This window comes from Nerophis ophidion, linkage group LG17 (genome assembly GCF_033978795.1).
Source record: "Nerophis ophidion isolate RoL-2023_Sa linkage group LG17, RoL_Noph_v1.0, whole genome shotgun sequence".
NCBI classification, from domain to species: domain Eukaryota; kingdom Metazoa; phylum Chordata; class Actinopteri; order Syngnathiformes; family Syngnathidae; genus Nerophis; species Nerophis ophidion.
The window spans coordinates 5,204,951-5,224,124 of NC_084627.1; the positions used below are offsets into that span (position 1 = coordinate 5,204,951).

At 44.1% G+C, this 19,174-nt stretch overlaps 1 protein-coding gene across 3 annotated transcripts in view; it reads left to right on the forward strand.

Annotated features, from left to right (window-relative positions):
• The window catches only part of LOC133535840 (AP2-associated protein kinase 1-like), a 74,397-nt gene that overhangs the window by 48,731 nt on the left and 6,492 nt on the right, over positions 1-19,174 (forward strand). The window contains exons 17-21 of one of the 3 annotated variants that reach the window (XM_061875816.1): positions 903-1,001; positions 1,075-1,182; positions 1,249-1,425; positions 6,311-6,421; positions 6,603-7,747. In XM_061875816.1, coding sequence (XP_061731800.1) covers positions 903-1,001; positions 1,075-1,182; positions 1,249-1,425; positions 6,311-6,421; positions 6,603-6,703 — 596 coding nt within the window. In that variant the 3' untranslated portion in view covers positions 6,704-7,747. Of the gene's footprint in view, positions 1-902; positions 1,002-1,074; positions 1,183-1,248; positions 1,426-6,310; positions 6,422-6,602; positions 7,748-19,174 lie in introns of those variants that run through there. The other 2 variants (XM_061875814.1, XM_061875815.1) reach the window with 2 other exon arrangements.

The following is a 19,174-nucleotide window of genomic DNA, read 5'->3' on the forward strand; positions in this document are numbered from 1 at the left end:
AGTCTATTTAAAGGCTAGAGTATACAAATGAGTTTTAAGGTGAGACTTAAATGCTTCTACTGAGGTCAAAATAAGTTTTATATATTTTTTTAATCCACTCCGTCCATGCGGAGAATTGAGCTCCAGTTTTGTCGCCACACCAAGAGTCTAACGATGGAAAAGGAGTGCTCCTTTACATTTTGGATGTCCCATTCAGTAAAAAACTGTACAATTCAATTCAGTTTTTTTTTTTAGGTGTGTCTGTCATAACTTTTTTTTAGAACTCTGTCGGACTTTGTGACTTTTCGTATTTGTGTTACTCGAAAAAAAGGCACCCAAACATATATATTGTTCATCAGATTTTTACCGGAAATGTCTATATATAATTCATACACATACACATTGGCCCCACCAGACACATTTTTTCTCTCAATGCGGTCCCCGAGTCAAAATATTTGCCCAGCTCAACCGGAAGAGTAATTAATTTATCTTCGCTAAATTGGAATAAACGCTCCCTGGTGCATATGACCAATAGTCGCATTTGTGCATGGACACTTGGACTTGACATGTAGGTGCGACAATACCAAAAATAGAAGTAATTTGCTGTTCCTCCATATCGAGAGGAGCCAGATGAGGTGGTTCGGGCATCTGGTCAGGATGCCACCCGAACGCCTACCGAGGGAGGTGTTTAGGGCACGTCCAACCAGTAGGAGGCCATGGGGAAGACCCAGGACACGTTGGGAAGACTATGTCTCCCGGCTGGCCTTGGAACGCCTCGGGATCCCCCAGGAAGAGCTAGACGAAGTGGCTGGGGAGAGGGAAGTCTGGGCTTCCCTGCTTAGGCTGCTGCCCCCGCGACCTGACCTCGGATAAGCGGAAGAAGATGGATGGATGGAAACGTAACGACGGTTACTCTGTCTCAGCAGAAAGATTGTCAGCCATTGTCGATGCCGCTGATTCAGGAGCGTCGCTGTTGATAGTCCCCGATCCGTTTCACACCCTGGAACTGTCCAACACACCGGGTAACTACTTCCTGTACCTTTACAAAATATATTGGAAACAGTCACCAATGTCCTCATGACTTTTTGTTTTCAGAGAAGCTGATTGAAGGTCTAAAGTCTCCAGATGTGTCGTCGCTCCTGCTACCCGACCTGCTGTCTATGTCCGATCCGTTCGGCGGGGAAGTGGAGGACTCCGCAAAAGGTGCCCTAAAAGGTGTGATTCATCCGTGCTCACTTGGATGACGAGCGTCGTCCTTTTTCCATTCAGAACACGTCACTGCCGACGCCTCTTTGCTGGGCTGCTCTCTGATCTCGGGCCCGTCCGCTCCTCCGCCAGCCACCAGCAGCGCCGCCTCCTCGGTGTCATCCGCCTCCGCCTCCGCCTCCGCCGCTCTGGATGATTTCAGCCTGCTGTCTGGAGACTCTGCACCGGCCAAAATATTAGGTACGTCTCTGTGACAGACTCTCTCTGTCCGGGTTCCACTGACCACCAGAGAGGGACATGACGGCGAGCAGGTTGTGACTTTGCTTTATTCTTTCAATCAAGCCTCGTCTTCGGTCGGGTCGCTTTTCAGCTGCGCCTCCCACTGCTCGCTCCGCCGTCTGCTTTTCAGCAGCACGTCGGCGTTTCCGTCTGCCTCTTGCTCTCCGTTTCCCTCGCTCTCTCCGCACTTGTTTGGTTCCCTACTCTCTCTTCCTCCTCTGCCGCCCTTTTATACGTCGAGAGGGGATTACATAATTGTGCCCAGCTGGGCGATCCACGCACCTGACGTTCATTTCGGCGCCGATCCCGGCGCGTCCCGCCTCGCTGCTGGCCGGCCGGCCACGCCTCCTCACCGCCATCTCAGGGTAAGCCCCAGCGTACCCCGCCTCGCTGTCGTTTGGCCGACCACGCCTCCCCACAGTCCTCCACTGCCAGATGCAAGCCCGGACTCTGACCGGCTGAGCCTACTCCCCTCCCACCCCCCTTTTGAGGGAGCGGGAAATGAAGACGGCCACGTCCACCTGTGCCCCCGGTCTTCTCCTCCTTTTCCACCTGTTCTTTTTCTTCCTCTTCATCTTCTTTGTCTTAATCTTCTTTCTTTGTCTTTTTCCTTTGTCTTCTTGTCCTTCTTCTTCTTCTTGTCCTTCTTCTTCAACATCTTCATCCCAATCTTCGTCACAATCATCATCACCTTCAGGGGGCCATCAGTACACACCGTCTGGATGATACAAATAATCCATCCAACCGCTTATTCCCTTTTGGGGTTGCGGGGGGCGCTGGCGCCTATCTCAGCTACAATCAGGCGGAAGGCGGGGTACACCCTGGACAAGTCGCTACCTCATCGCAGGGCCAACACAGATAGGCAGACAACATCCACACTAACATTCAAACACTAGGGATAACAATTAAAATAATAGATTTTATTTGTAAAAAAAAAAAAAAAAAAACACTTTACATTGAGCAAACAACCTGAAAGTGCTACAGTGTATAGAAAAAAAAAGAAAATTATAACAATAATAAAAAGATAATAAAAATCAATAAAAATAAAGTAGAAAAGCCTTATAGCTAGAACTATCCATCCATCCATCCATCCATTTTCTACCGCTTATTCCCTTTCGGGGTCGCGGGGGGCGCTGGCGCCTATCTCAGCTACAATCGGGCGGAAGGCGGGGTACACCCTGGACAAGTCGCCACCTCATCGCAGGGCCAACACAGATAGACAGACAACATTCACACTCACATTCACACACTAGGGCCAATTTAGTGTTGCCAATCAACCTATCCCCAGGTGCATGTCTTTGGAAGTGGGAGGAAGCCGGAGTACCCGGAGGGAACCCACGCATTCACGGGGAGAACATGCAAACTCCACACAGAAAGATCCCGAGCCTGGATTTGAACCCAGGACTGCAGGACCTTTGTATTGTGAGGCAGACGCACTAACCCCTCTCCCACCGTGAAGCCCCTTATAGCTTATAGCTATAACTAGTTTGCATATATCTATAAAAAAAATATATATTATATTATAAAAAATATATATTATAGCTAGAACTAGTTTGCATATATCTATAAAAAGGCTTTTTTTTAAAAAAGAAAGGGTTTTAAGCCTTTTTTAAAAGCATCCACAGTCTGTGGGGCCCTCAGGTGGTCAGGGAGGGCGTTCCACAGACTGGGAGCAGCGGAGCAGAAAGCCCGGTCTCACATAGTTCGTAGCTTTGTCCCTGGAGGTTGGAGGAGGTTAGCCTGTTTGAAGCGGAGGTGTCATGTGGAGGATTTGTGGGTGAGTAGTTCTTTGAGGTAGAGGGGGGTCTTTCCATGGAGGCACTGGATGCATTTGAAACGCAGCCATGCTTGTAATACAATATCTACCCGGTGTGAAGCCGGAAGTACGGACCACGTCGCTCTGAACTGAGTCAAGCGGCGGAATAATCAGGGCGACATCCCAGAATGAGCGCAGCTGCAGTTTGACTCGACAGCAACTAAGCGCAAGCGTTTTGTTGCTGATGAGCCGGCTGTGAAAACCGTGACAGGCTTAAAAGTGTCCGCATGCCCACCTGCTGCGTGCTTGTACATGCACTTCAGCTGCTGGCGAGGCCACGACTCATCAGACCGCCTTTGTGCGCCGGCTTGGGCGGTCGCTGCTAATTTAGGACCGTAGTGTGGATGGCACTCGGGAGGAAGATGTGCTGCTTGTGGTCAGGGGGGACTTGTCGATCAAATATCTAATAACGCTTGTTAATAATGTTTACTACAAGATCACGATCACAGTAAAAAAAATGACCCTGGGAGAAAGTAACATTTAGACTCGGACTACAGTGTTAAACCTACACAAGACTGAATAGAGCGAAAGTAAACATGAGCCTACCGTATTTTCCGGATCATGGTGAGCACCGGATTATAAGGCGCACTACCGATGAACGGGACTATTTTCATACAAAAAGCGCACGGGTACAAGCAGCCGAAAACGAGTTTCCTCCATCCGGGAGGAACTCAAAGTAAAGCTGCTGCTCCTCCACATGGAGAGGAGCCAGATGAGGTGGTTCAGGCATCTGGTCAGGATGTCACCTGAACGCCTCCCTAGTCTATCGAGGAGCGACGTTCATATGTTGTTAATCCATCCATCCATCTTCTTCCGCTCAGCCGAGGTCGGGTCGCGGGGGCAGCAGCCTAAAAAGGGAAGCCCAGACTTCCCTCTCCCCAGCCACTTCGTCTAGCTCTTCCCGGGGGATTCCGAGGCGTTCCCAGGCCAGCCGGGAGACATAGTCTTCCCAACGTGTCCTGGATCTTCCCCGTGGCCTCCTACCGGTCAGAAGTTCCCTAAACACCTCCCTAGAGAGGCGTTCGGGTGGCATCCTGACCAGATGCCCGAACCACCTCATCTGGCTCCTCTCCATGTGGAGGAGCAGCGGCTTTACTTTGAGTTCCTCCCGAATGACAGAACTTCTCACCCTATCTCTAAGGGAGAGCCCCGCCACCCGGTGGAGACAACTCATTTGGGCCGCTTGTACCCGTGAACTTATCCTTTCGGTCATGACCCAAAGCTCATGACCATAGGTGAGAATGGGAACATAGATCGCCCGGTAAATTGAGAGCTTTGCCTTCCGGCTCAGCTCCTTCTTCACCACAGCGGCATTACTGAAGACGCCGCACCGATCCGTGTCGATCTCACCAACCACTCTTCCCTCACTCATGAACAAGACTCCGAGGTACTTGAACTCCTCCACTTGGGGCAAGATCTCCTCCCCAACCTGGAGATGGCAATCCACCCTTTTCCGGGTGAGAACCATGGACTCGGACCGCCACAATAAGACAGTCCGTTACCCCATACTCTCTGAGAACTCCCCACACCCCACATTCGACCGTGTACTGTGGGGGGTGTTGTTAATATCCATCCATCCATCCATTTTCTACCGCTTATTCCCTTTTTTGGGGTCGCGGGGGGCGCTGGCGCCTATCTCAGCTACAATCGGGCGGAAGGCGGGGTACACCCTGGACAAGTCGCCACCTCATCGCAGGGCCAACACAGATAGACAGACAACATTCACACACTAGGGCCAATTTAGTGTTGCCAATCAACCTATCCCCAGGTGCATGTCTTTGGAAGTGGGAGGAAGCCGGAGTACCCGGAGGGAACCCACGCATTCACGGGGAGAACATGCAAACTCCACACAGAAAGATCCCGAGCCTGGATTTGAACCCAGGACTGCAGGAACTTCGTATTGTGAGGCAGACACACTAACCCCTCTGCCACTGTGAAGCCCGTGTTGTTAATATTCATTGTTTTATTGATCATAGGTAATATTGTAAATCCCACTTTCTTTATTTTCATGTAGATTTTGGGTGTCCCATTCAGTAAAAAACTGTAAAATTCCATTCCGCTTTTTTGAGGTGGGTCGGTCATAACTTTTTTAGAACTTTAACGGACATTGTGACTTTTGGTATTAGTGTTCCTGCAAAAAAGGGATCCAAACACACATATTGTACATCAGATTTTTACTAGAAATGTGTATATACAGTATAATTTATACCCACATACACATTGGCCCCCGCAGACACATTTTTAGGGCACGTCCGACCGGTCGTAGGCCACGGGGAAGACCCAGGACACGTTGGGAAGACTGTTTCCCGGCTGCCCCGTGAACGCCTCTGGATTCGCCGGGAGGAGCTGGACCAAGTGGCTGGGGAAAGGGAAGTCTGGGCTTCCCTGCTTAGGCTGCTGCCCCCGCGACCCAACCTCGTATAAGCGGAAGAAGATGAATGGATGGATGTTTTTTTGCATTTTGAAGGGCACTGGAAAAACTGGAAAATTGATCTTGAAAGTCCTTAAAAAGTGCTTGAATTTGGTCTTTGGGAAAGGTGTACGAAGCCTGTGTAAAAACTGAACAGGAACTCCCCACGTCACTATTATGGCTGGAGGTTGGCACTGATATTTATTAAACAGACAAAGAAGCAAGGAATCAAACAGAGACAGAATTAAATTTGGCTCAATGAGGAGAAAGGTGTTGACCTGTACCCTTGTACAGTTTCCCACCACGCTATAACGGAAATATTTGGACGTTCCCTGATTACATGGCAACAGCTGTTTCTAAAGGAAGGGGGTCATAAACAGCCGCTGCCTCTGGTCACAAAACAGTTCAAAGAAAAGGTGCCTGCCTCTCCGCTTTGTAGATCTCGGGTCAAGACAAAAATCTTCCCGTGGATTACAATACATCAAAGAAACCGACACCTTCATGTCGCTTCCCATCCCACACAGTGGAGTTTTACAAGCCTTTTGATTGCTAAAATAAAAAAAAAAAACGTTTTCTGATGACTTAGATACAATTATTCTAACATCTTTGATTCTATGCAGATTCATCTCTCCTCATCTCTGACTTTGAGTCCCCGCAGCCGGCCAACCCCGAGGCGGCCACCGAGGACGAGTTTGACCCCATCCCGGTGACCGGACGCAAGAACTCCCAAGGTGAGCACGCCTGCTTCTCTCCTCCAATCCTGGTGCGCGAAACACTTCGGGGCTTCTGCTTTAAACGTCTCTCCACCTGAGAATGTCTAAAAGCCTCAGTTCTGCCTTCTCTTTCCCTCCTCCTCCTTTCCCTCCCGCACCTCCGCCTGTCTTACTGCTCCGCCTCCCCTCCTCACGCCAGTTTCAGGAGGCCACTCTCGCAGTAACAGTGGCGGCTCCGAGTCCAGCCTGCCCAGCTTGGCCCGCTCCCTCCTGCTGGTGGACCAGCTCATCGACTTGTAGGCCACAAAACCCCCCTTCCCCCGTCTCCTCTGTCCCGGCAGTGGATTAGAGAGCATAGCGTAACGTAACAGCAGCCATGTCTCCTTCTCCATTCCTTCACCTCCTCATCTCTTAATTTCCTCTCATCGTCTTCGACTAACACCAAGCTTCACCTTTTTGGCCACACCACAGGAACATGGTTGTCATGTACAATAGGTACCCGTAGTGTTAATAGGTGGATGTAGTTCATTGTGCACAAGTGAATATGTCGTCCTTTGCCTTCATCACATTCCCCCTCTCCCTTGATTTATTTGCACATTTTTAGGTCTTAATTGAAGGTGAAGTTGACATTTCTCAAAACGGCACACATATCCAGTGCAACATTTTTGTTGAATCATTTCCATCCAATGCAGGTTTTTCCCCCGCAACTTCTTTTAATCACAAAGCAATAAAGTCTTCTCTTATCTGTTAATAACAAAATAGATCAATACTTACACACATTTGCCTTGTTTTGCACCGTAGCGTGTCCCCCCCACTCTTGACAATATTGGAAATAAATGCGCTAAGTTAGTTGCCATTAAAGTCGTCGGTTATCTGCATACTTGCCAACCTTCCCGATTTTCCCGGGAGACTCCCGAATTTCAGTGCCCCTCCCGAAAATCTCCCGGGCCAACCATTCTCCCGAATTTCTCTCGATTTCCGCCCGGACAACAATATTGAGGGCGTGCCTTTTGCATCCTCTCTCTGTTATGTCTTGACTAAGGGGAGGTGACGGCCAACAGACACTAGAGGAGAGTATGTTCAATAATTTATGATATATATATATATATATAGTAAATATATATAATAAGAATAATAAACAATACTAACTAATAAACTAAGGGAATTAAGTGTGACAAAAATCCAAGAGTGTGTATGGTGTAACACTATGTGTAGAATTTAACTAAAGTGTGTGTTACCAAAGTGTCGAACGTGATACGAAGAAGTCCAGGGGGCAGGCAGGTGATCAGGGGCGAGAGCGAGGCGTCAAGAATCCAACAATATTGAGGGCGTGCCTTTTGTTATGTCTTGACTAAGGGAAGGTGACGGCCAACAGACACTAGAGGAAACTATGTTCAATAAAAAAATTTTTTCTATATATATATATATATATATATATATATATATATATATATATATATATATATATATATATATATATATATATATAATAAGAATAATAAACAATACTAACTGATAAACTAAGGAAATGAAGTGTGACAAAAATCCAAGAGTGTGTATGGTGTAACACTATGTGTAGAATTTAACTAAAGTGTGTGTTACCAAAGTGTTGAATGAGATACGAAGAAGTCCAGGGGGCAGGCAGGTGATCAGGGGCGAGAGCGAGGCGTCAAGAATCCAACAATATTGAGGGCGTGCCTTTTGTTATGTCTTGACTAAGGGGAGGTGACGGCCAACAGACACTAGAGGAAACTATGTTCAATAATTTATTTTTTATATATATATATATATATATATATATATATATATAATAAGAATAATAAACAATACAATATTGAGGGCGTGCCTTTTGCGTCCTCTCTCTGTTATGTCTTGACTAAGGGGAGGTGACGGCCAACAGACACTAGAGAAAACTATGTTCAATAATTTATTTTTTATATATATATAATAGGAATAATAAACAATACTAACTGATAAACTAAGGACATGAAGTGTGACAAAAATCCAAGAGTGTGTATGGTGTAACACTATGTGTAGAATTTAACTAAAGTGTGTGTTACCAAAGTGTTGAACGAGATACGAAGAAGTCCAGGGGGCAGGCAGGTGATCAGGGGCGAGAGCGAGGCGTCAAGAGTCCAACAATATTGAGGGCGTGCCTTTTGCGTCCTCTCTGTTATGTCTTGACTAAGGGGAGGTGACGGCCAACAGACACTAGAGGAAACTATGTTCAATAATATATGTATATATATATATATATATATATATATATATATATATATATATATATATATATATATATATATATATATATATATAAAATAAGAATAATAAAAATACTAACTAATAAACTAAGGAAATGAAGTGTGACAAAAATCCAAGAGTGTGTATGGTGTAACACTATGTGTCGAATTTAACTGAAGTGTGTGTTACCAAAGTGTTGAACGAGATACGAGGAAGTCCAGGGGGTAGGCAGGTGATCAGGGGCGAGCGAGGAGTGAAGGAACGAGGGGCAATCGAGATCCAGGGCAACGGAAGGAAAACACTACTGAAAAGCACGGAAGAGGGAGAAGAAAAACAAGGATAGAGCAAACAGCTTCGCTTACGGTACACCATTAGAGAACTAAGTTTCCGTCCCGATCCTTGGGTCCATTGGTCTTTTATCCAGGTCGCGCTCATCAAAACCAAGTGTGCAGATTGGCAATTGTATGCAGGCTTGTCGCTGCGTGGGCGTGCTGGGCTCAGCGTGAGCGGGGCGGTGTCAGATGAGGAACATGTGACATTCAGATACAGGAGGGAAAAGCAGACTGTAACACTCTCACCTGAAAAGGAGACTATTAAATATGTCTCCATTATCCATAGGTTTATCTATAACCCATAAAGTAGGCAGGCACGGAGCTATTTCTCAGCGTGTGTTTATTCCAGCCGGCACGTTAATACACTGACACACAACATCCGGATTCCCATCATGCATTGCTTCAAAACCTCGTCAAGTAGTAATGTCCAAAAACATAACAAGAGACGAAGCAGAAGAACGAAGACTAGACACGGCGACGACGAGTAAGAGGAAGAGAAATCTCCTCATGATTGAGGGAACCCCTCATGAAACAGTTCTGTAGAGATGAAGTAGTCTTGTGATTTTTCCCACACATACATATATATATATATATATATATATATATATATATATATATATGTATGTATGTATGTATGTATGTATGTATGTATGTATGTATGTATGTATGTATGTATGTATGTATGTATGTATGTATGTATGTATGTATGTATATATATATATATATGAAATACTTAAATATATACACACCCCGCTACCCTCCCCCCAACCCACCTCCAGAATTCGGCAGGTTGGCAAGTATCTGCTAATAACAAAAAAAGATCAATTCTTACCCACATTTGCCTAGTTTTGCACCGTAGCGTGTCCGCCAAAAAAGACGTCCCACTCTCGACAATATCGGAAAAAAATGCGCTAAAGTGAGTTAGCCACATATCCTGCTTTTGCTAAGTTACTGTTAGGAAAAAAAAACTAAACATTTTCCTGGTGCCAATAAATGAAAGAACTCTACTGTTCGACACCAAAACAAAGTCCACGCGTTTTCTACGATCTTTAGAATGTTGAGGTTGCGTCATGTTAGCAATAGTGCTAACAGTAGCAGTGTGCCATATCAATTAGGACCAAGCATGACATTGACCAAGTCTTTTCTGCTCGTGCACTTCTAGAACAGTAGATATTAAATAGCAGTCGGCATTATTTAATCATATTCGGGATATTTTTCTGTATTCGGCAAATCATTGTGAGAATTTAGTAGGAGGGCATACAGAAGATTTTTTTAAGTGGATATTTTGTCAAGTGCTAAAAAGTATATATTTTTTCTTTAAAAAAAAAAAAAAAAAAAGCCACATTTGACAATAATTCTCAAGATGTTGATTTACAATGTAAAACTATTTCATTTTCCCCGCTGGATCGGTTCGCAGCCGAGTGTGAAGCGACCGGAATGAGAATCAGCACCTCCAAGTCCGAGTCCATGGTTCTCGCCCGGAAAAGGGTGAGTGCCATCTCCGGGTTGGGGAGGAGACCCTGCCCAAGTGGAGGAGTTCAAGTACCTAGGAGTCTTGTTCACGAGTGGGGGAAGAGTGGATCGTGAGATCGACAGGCGGATCGGTGCGGCGTCTTCAGTAATGCGGACGTTGTACCGATCCGTTGTGGTGAAGAAGGAGCTGAGCCGGAAGGCAAAGCTCTCAATTTACCGGTCGATCTACGTTCCCATCCTCACTTATGGTCATGAGCTTTGGGTCATGACCGAAAGGATAAGATCACGGGTACAAGCGGCCGAAATGAGTTTCCAGGTCTCTCCCTTAGAGATAGGGTGAGAAGCTCTGCCATCCGGGAGGAACTCAAAGTAAAGCCACTGCTCCTCCACATCAAGAGGAGCCAGATGAGGTGGTTCGGGCATCTGGTCAGGATGCCACCTGAACGCCTCCCTAGGGAGGTGTTTAGGGCACGTCCAACCGGTAGGAGGCCACGGGGAAGACCCAGGACACGTTGGGAAGACTGTCTCCCGGCTGGCCTGGGAACGCCTCGGGATCCCCGGGAAGAGCTAGATGAAGTGGCTGGGGAAAGGGAAGTCTGGGTTTCCTCCCTGCTTAGGCTGTTGCCCCCCGCGACCCGACCTCGGATAAGCGGAAGATGATGGATGGATGGATGGACTATTTCATTTTCACTCAATTCCAGCAAATAATTGGTTAAAGCTTTATTACATTCAGTACAGGACAAAAGTTTGGACACAACTTCTCCTCATTCAATGCCTTGTCTTTATTTTCATGACTATTTGCATTGAAGGCATCAAAACTATGAATGAACACATGTGGAGTTATGTACTTAACCAAAAAAAAACATGTTTTATATTCTAGTTTCTTCAAAATAGCCCCCAGCTACTCAGGGGACTAGTGGTTAGAACAGGGGTGTCCAAACTTTTCCCACTGAGGGCCGCACACTGAAAAATCAAAGCATGTTGGGGCCAAGTTGATATTTTTTTTTAATTTTCAAAACCAAATACTGGTAGTGAATTGTGAAGTGAATTATATTTATATAGCGCTTTTCTCTAGTGACTCAAAGCGCTTTACATAGTGAAACCCAATATCTAAGTTACATTTAAAGCAGTGTGGGTGGCACTGGGAGCAGGTGGGTAAAGTGCCTTGCCCAAGGACACAACGGCAGTGACTAGGATGGCGGAAGCGGGAATCGAACCTGCAACCCTCAAGTTGCTGGCACGGCCACTCTACCAACCGAGCTGGTACGGGCTCCCCTCAAGTTAGGTCTTAGGGACCCCGAAGGGTTTCAGCGTTAAACAAGGTTCAAAATAAGTCATATATTATTTTTTTCATAAAACCCTTGAATCGTTAATTCTATTTATTTTTTTTACTTTTTACGAGCTTTTTGTCGAAACCCTATTTTTTGAGGCAAAATACAAAATATACAATATTTTTCCCCAAAAGATTTTCAAAGTGAAATATTTAATGTGAAGTTATTGGAACACTAAATAGGTCAATAATTCTTAGCAAAATCGATTAGAATTTTTTTTTTTTTTTTTTAAGCGAAGACCGTTATTAAATTCCACTAAAATCCTTGGGGATCCAAAAGTGCTCCACTCATAAAAAGGTCATTCTTTTTTAAAAAAAAAAATTACATTTTCATTCAACACTTAAATCTCTATATTAGCTTCAGATAATATATATTGTAATTGTTTTAGTATATTTATAATAACAATCAATAGTATAATTAGTATTAGTATATAATTAGTATGGAAACATTTTTTTTCTAATTTTCATATTTTTTCATGTTTTTATGTTTGTGGTATTTATGTCCTTTTTGTCCTTAAACCAATCATTAATTTATAGCAACATTGATTTTTTATTCATTATTATTTTTTGAGAAATTATTTAAAACATTGTCTTATTAGAGTCAACAATGCAACTTTTTCTTGTTGCATTTCACAAGGTTCCTCTTTTATTCCACTTTTTATTGTTTAAAAAATATATATATTTTAGTATTTTTAGAAAACGGCCCCCGGGCCACACTTTGGACACCCCTAGGTTAGAGTGTCCGCCCTGAGATGGGTAGGTCGTGAGTTCAAACCCCGGCCGAGTCGTACCAAAGACTATAAAAATGGGAGCCATTACCTCCTTGCTTGGCACTCAACATTAAGTGTTGAAATTGGGGGTTAATTCACCAAAAGTGATTCCTGGGCGTGGCCACCGCTGCTGCTCACTGCTCCCCTCACCTCACAAGGGGTGATCAAGGGGGATGGGTCAAATGCAGAGGATTATTTCGCCACACCTAGTGTGTGTGTGACAATCATTGGTACTTTAACTTTTGCACACTCTTGGCATTCTCTGGATGAGCTTCAAGCACACCTGTGGAGTGAAAACCATTTCAGGTGACTACCTCTTGAAGCTCAGCCAGAGAACGCCAAGACTGTGCAAAGCAGTAATCACAGCGAAGGGTGGCTATTTTGAAGAAACAAGAATATAAAACATTAGAGATGTCCGATAATATCGGCCGATAAATGCTTTAAAATGTAATATCGGAATTTATCGGTATCTGTTTCAAAAAGTAAAATGTATGACTTTTTAAAACGCCGCTTTACGGAGTGGTACACGGACAGAGAGCCAATAAACCTTAAAGGCACTGCCTTTGCGTGCCGGCCCAATCACGTAATATCTACGGCTTTTAACACACACACACAAGTGAATGCAAGGCATACTTGGTCAACATCCATACAGGTCACACTGAGAGTGGCCGTAAATATGAACACAAAAAGGTGAAATAACTGAAAACACGTTTTATATTTTAGTTTCTTCAAAATAGCCACCCCTTGCACACTCTTGGCATTCTCTGGATGAGCTTCAGGCACACCTGTGGAGTGAAAACCATTTCAGGTGACTACCTCTTGAAGCTCAGCGAGAGAACGCCAAGACAGTGCAAAGCAGTAATCACAGCAAAGGGTGGCTATTTTGAAGAAACTAGAATATAAAACATTAGAGATGTCCGATAATATCAGCCGATAAATGCTTTAAAATGTAATATCGGAATTTATCGGTATCTGTTTCAAAAAGTAAAATGTATGACTTTTTAAAACGCCGCTTTACGGAGTGGTACACGGACAGAGAGACAATAAACCTTAAAGGCACTGCCTTTGCGTGCCGGCCTAATCACGTAATATCTACGGCGTTTCACACTCACAAGTGAATGCAAGGCATACTTGGTCAACGGCCACCCAGGTCACACTGAGAGTGGCCGTAAATATGAACACAAAAAGGTGAAATAACTGAAAACACGTTTTATATTTTAGTTTCTTCAAAATCGCCACCCCTTGCACACTCTTGGCATTCTCTGGATGAGCTTCAAGCACACCTGTGGAGTGAAAACCATTTCAGGTGACTACCTCTTGAAGCTCAGCCAGAGAACGCCAAGACAGTGCAAAGCAGTAATCACAGCAAAGGGTGGCTATTTTGAAGAAACTAGAATATAAAACATTAGAGATGTCCGATAATATCGGCCGATGAATGCTTTAAAATGTAATATCGGAATTTATCGGTATCTGTTTCAAAAAGTAAAATGTATGACTTTTTAAAACGCCGCTTTACGGAGTGGTACACGGACAGAGAGCCAATAAACCTTAAAGGCACTGCCTTTGCGTGCCGGCCCAATCACGTAATATCTACGGCGTTTCACAATCACAAGTGAATGCAAGGCATACTTGGTCAACAGCCATACAGGTCACACTGAGAGTGGCCGTAAATATGAACACAAAAAGGTGAAATAACTGAAAACACGTTTTATATTTTAGTTTCTTCAAAATAGCCACCCCTTGCACACTCTTGGCATTCTCTGGATGAGCTTCAAGCACACCTGTGGAGTGAAAACCATTTCAGGTGACTACCTCTTGAAGCTCAGCTAGAGAATGCCAAGAGTGTGCAAAGCAGTAGTCCGAGCAAAGGGTGGCTATTTTGAAGAAACTAGAATACGAAACATGTTTTGACCTTTTTTTCTGTTAAGTACATAACTCCACATGTGTTCATTCATAGTATTGACAATCTACAATGTAAATAGTCATGAAAATAAAGAAAACACATTGAATGAGGTGTGTCCAAACTTTTGGTCTGTACTGTACGTTGTGTTTATTATTATTTTATTTGGTTAAAAAACAAAACATTGATTTTCTGCACCGGGTTGATTTATAGATAATAATCCGTGCCCTGCATCATAATACTCAAGAATTGTAGTATTTCAACACAGATGTGACATTTCTACCACCAGGTGGCGCTCCTACACTACCTGAATGGAATATCAGAACATTTTCACAAGGACAAACCTATCTAGATGCCAGGAGGGATACATAGTGGTCGTTTTTTTTTTCCGTACAGAATGCTACTAAATTCTCACATTCAATTCCATCCATTCCCATTTGCCTGAAGCCAGTCCGCACATTCCATCCAGTGTAAATATCGTCTCTAAGCTCCTCCCCCCCGTGTACATAATGACGTCACCCGTCATATAGCTTTACTTGTGGATATTATACATATATGATAAATATATATATGACTTTGTTTCCTTGTCCATACATGTTAATAATGATAGAGTGAATGTAAGAAATGAATATTAGCTTAGACCACGTATATCCACCACATCATATTGGAAGGGAATGTTGAACTGTGTGTTGGGAAGAGTCACTTTTGTGGTGGTGGAGAGCGCCACCTACTGCGTGCATCTTCAAAGGTGGTTGGATTGAGTTGGAAGGTGCTGATGGAACATTTGCCCTGACAGCGTGTGTACCGTGTCACACCAGAGACACTCTCGTAGCAATCCTGCTTTGGATACCTCAAAGAACAAGGACTTTAGGTACTAATCAGTTCACTTTATTTGCCGTAATGGAGGTGATTATCAGGTGATTACCTTTAGTGGAGCGGCTCCACACGGCGTATAGAGACTAGAGTTGCAAAGGGGTGGAAAGTTTCCAGTAAATTTCTGGAAACTTTCCGGGAAGTTAAGCTCGGGAAGTTTGGAAATATTGACCATTTTTTGGATTATTCAAAGTTGGACACTGTCCATGGGAATGAATGGGAATATATGACAACGAATGGGAATATATGGGAATTAATGGGAATATGTGGGAATATATGGGAATATATGGGAATGAACGGGAATTAATGGTAATATATGGGAAGGAATGGGAATATATGGGAAGGAATGGGAATATATGGGAATGTATGTGAATGAATGGGAATATATGGGAAAGAAGGGGACTATATGGGAACAAATGGGAATATATGGGAACGAAGGGGAATATATGGGAACGAAGGGGAACATATGGGAACATATGGGAACAAAGGGGAACAAAGGGGAACGAGTGGGAATACATGGGAAGGAATGGGAATTAATGGGAATATATGGGAATATATGGGATTTAATGAAAATATATGGGAATTAATGGGAAAATATGGGAAGGAATGGGAATATATGAGAATGAATGGGAATATATGGGAATGAATGGGATTATATTGGAATGAATGGGAATACATGGGAATGAATGGGAATATATGGTAATGAATGGGAATATATGGGACTGAATGGGAATATATGGGAATTAATTGGAATATATGGGAATGAAGGGGAATATATGGGAATGAATGGTAATATTAAGGACTGAATGGGAATTAATGGGAATATATGGGAACGAATGGGAATATATGGGAACAAAGGGGAATATATGGGAACGAAGGGGAATATATGGGAACGAAGGGGAATATATGGGAACGAAGGGGAATATATGGGAACGAAGGGGAATATATGGGAACGAAGGGGAATATATGGAAACGAAGGGGAATATATGGAAACGAAGGGGAATATATGGGAACGAGTGGGAATATATGGGAACGAGTGGGAATATATGGGAACGAAAGGGAATATATGGGAACGAAGGGGAATATATGGGGACGAAGGGAATATATGGGAACGAATGGGAATATAAGGAAATATATGGGACTTAATGGAAATATATGGGAATGAATGGGAATATATTGGAAGGAATGGGAATATATGGGAATTAATGACAATTAATGGGAAAGAATGGGAATATATGGGAATTAATGACAATTAATGGAAAGAATGGGAATATATTCGAATGAATGGGATTATATTGGAATGAATGGGAATACATGGGAGTGAATGGGAATATATTGGAATATATGGGACTGAATGGGAATAAATGGGAATGAAAGGGGATATATGGGACTGAATGGGAATATATGGGAATGAATGGGAATATATGGGACTGAATGGGAATATATGGGACTGAATGGGAATATATGGGAATTAATGGGAATGAAGGGGAATGAATGGGAATGAAAGGGAATATATGGGAATGAATGGGAATATATGGGAATTAATGGGAATGAAGGGGAATGAATGGGAATGAAAGGGAATATATGGGAATGAATGGGAATATATGGGAACAAAGGGGAATATATGGGAATGGGTAAATACAATAATGATATATTATTGGGCACTTGTCTATATGCTGCTGCATCTTTGTGGCATTTTTTGTCGTGGCTCTTTGCACGGTGTTTGCAAATGTACACCGCCTTGTGTGTTGCATGCTGGGAATTATCTGGGCATGTGACGGAAGAATGCACCGCACATGATGGAGGAATGCACAGTGCAGGGTCGAAATGCAACCGAATGTGCATTAAATCAGGTTGTTTTAGACCATAATCATGCTGCAGATCTAACATGTAGCATTCAATGTTTATTCCCATTATTTCCCATTAACTCCCATGGAACGTTTCCAACTTTGAATATTCCCGGAATTTTGCAACCCTAATAGAGACACTTGATTAGTGGCTAGTTTGTAAGTCGGTGGGCTTAAAATAAGTGTATTATTAGCCAGGTTGTCAGTGGCCATCACGTTGAATGTGTGAAGCAGTAAAGGATGAACAACTTTGCTCGTAAAATGTCTTCTCCAATGACTTGAAAGGCATTAAAAAAAAAAAATATATATATATATATATATATATATATATATATATATATATATTTATATATTGCCAAAAGTGTTTGGCCACCTGCTTTGACTCGCATATGAACTTGGAGTGCCATCCCGTTCCTAACCCATAGGGTCCAATTATGACGTGGGTCCACCTTTTGCAGCTATTATGGCTTCAACTCTTCTGGGAAGGCTGTCCACAAGGTTGCCGAGTGTGTTTATAGGAATTTTCTACCATTCTTCCCAAAAGCACATCGATGAAGTCACATGCTGATGTTGATGGAGAAGGCCTGGCTCTCAGTCTCTGTTCTAATTCATCCCGAAGGTGTTCTATCGGGTTCAGGCCAGGACTCTGTGCAGGCCAGTCAAGGTCATCCACACCAGACTCTGTCATCCTTGCTTTGTGCACAGGTGCACAGTCAAATTGGAGGAGAAAGGGGCCCGCTCCAAACTGTTCCCACAAGGAATTGTCCAAAATGTTTTGGTATATCCTGGAGCATTCAAAGTTCCTTTCACTGGAACTAAGGGACCAAGCCCAACTAGCTTCGTTGTACTTGTGCAATGACAATAAAGACCTATCCTATCCTATCCTATCCTATCCTATCCTAAGGGACCAAGCCCAACTACTGAAAAACAACCCCACACCATAATTCCTCCTCCAGCAAAATGCAGTTCGGAAATGTAGCGTTCTCCCGGCAACCTCCAGACCCAGACTGGTCCATCAGATTGCCGGATGGAAAAGTGTGATTCATCACTCCAGAGAAGGCGTCCAGTGGCGACGTGCCCTTGGACTTGGTGATGCATGCTTTAGATGCAGCTGCTCGGCCATGGAAAGCCATTCCACGAAGCTCTCTGCGTACTGTACGGGGGCTAATTGGAAGGTCACATGAGGTTTGGAGCTCTGTAGCACCTGACTATGCGCCTCAGTATCCGCAGACCCCTCTCGGTCCGTTCACCTGGCCTACCACTTGGCGGCTGAGTTGCTGTTGTTCCCAAAATCTTCCATTCACTCGTAATAAACTTTGGAATATTTAAGAGCGAGTTAATTTCACGACTGGGTTTGTTTATAATAAATAAATAAATGGGTTGTACTTGTATAGCGCTTTTCTACCTTCAAGGTACTCAAAGCGCTTTGACACTTCTTCCACATTTACCCATTCACACACACATTCACACACTGATGGAGGGAGCTGCCATGCAAGGCGCCAACCAGCAACCATCAGGAGCAAGGGTGAAGTGTCTTGCTCAGGACACAACGGACGTGACGAGGTTGGTTCTAGGTGGGATTTGAACCAGTGGCCCTCGGGTTGCGCACGGCCACTCTTCCACTGCGCCACGCCGTCCCTGTTTGCACAGGTTGCTATCCTATGACAGTCCCACGCTGGAAATCACTGAAAGCGGCCCGTTTGTAGAAACAGTGCTTGATTGTGCACACCTGGTTCTCGTCATTTGGAACGGACGGCCTAATACTTTTGGCAATATCGTGTATGTTGATATCGGACATTGACAAGTTGTGACAGATTGTGTGGTTCTTGGGGGGCGAAATGTGCCTTCAGCACCTTTTGGGTAAGGCGAAAGGACGCCGGCAGACCCTCCTCTTCCTGGTGTTTTGCTGCGCCACATAAAGAACCAGACTTCTCTGGGTGTGTGTGACCCCCCCCCCCTGCTTTGTAAAAGCAGCTTGCTGTAGATGTTTGTGTGTGCGAGTGTC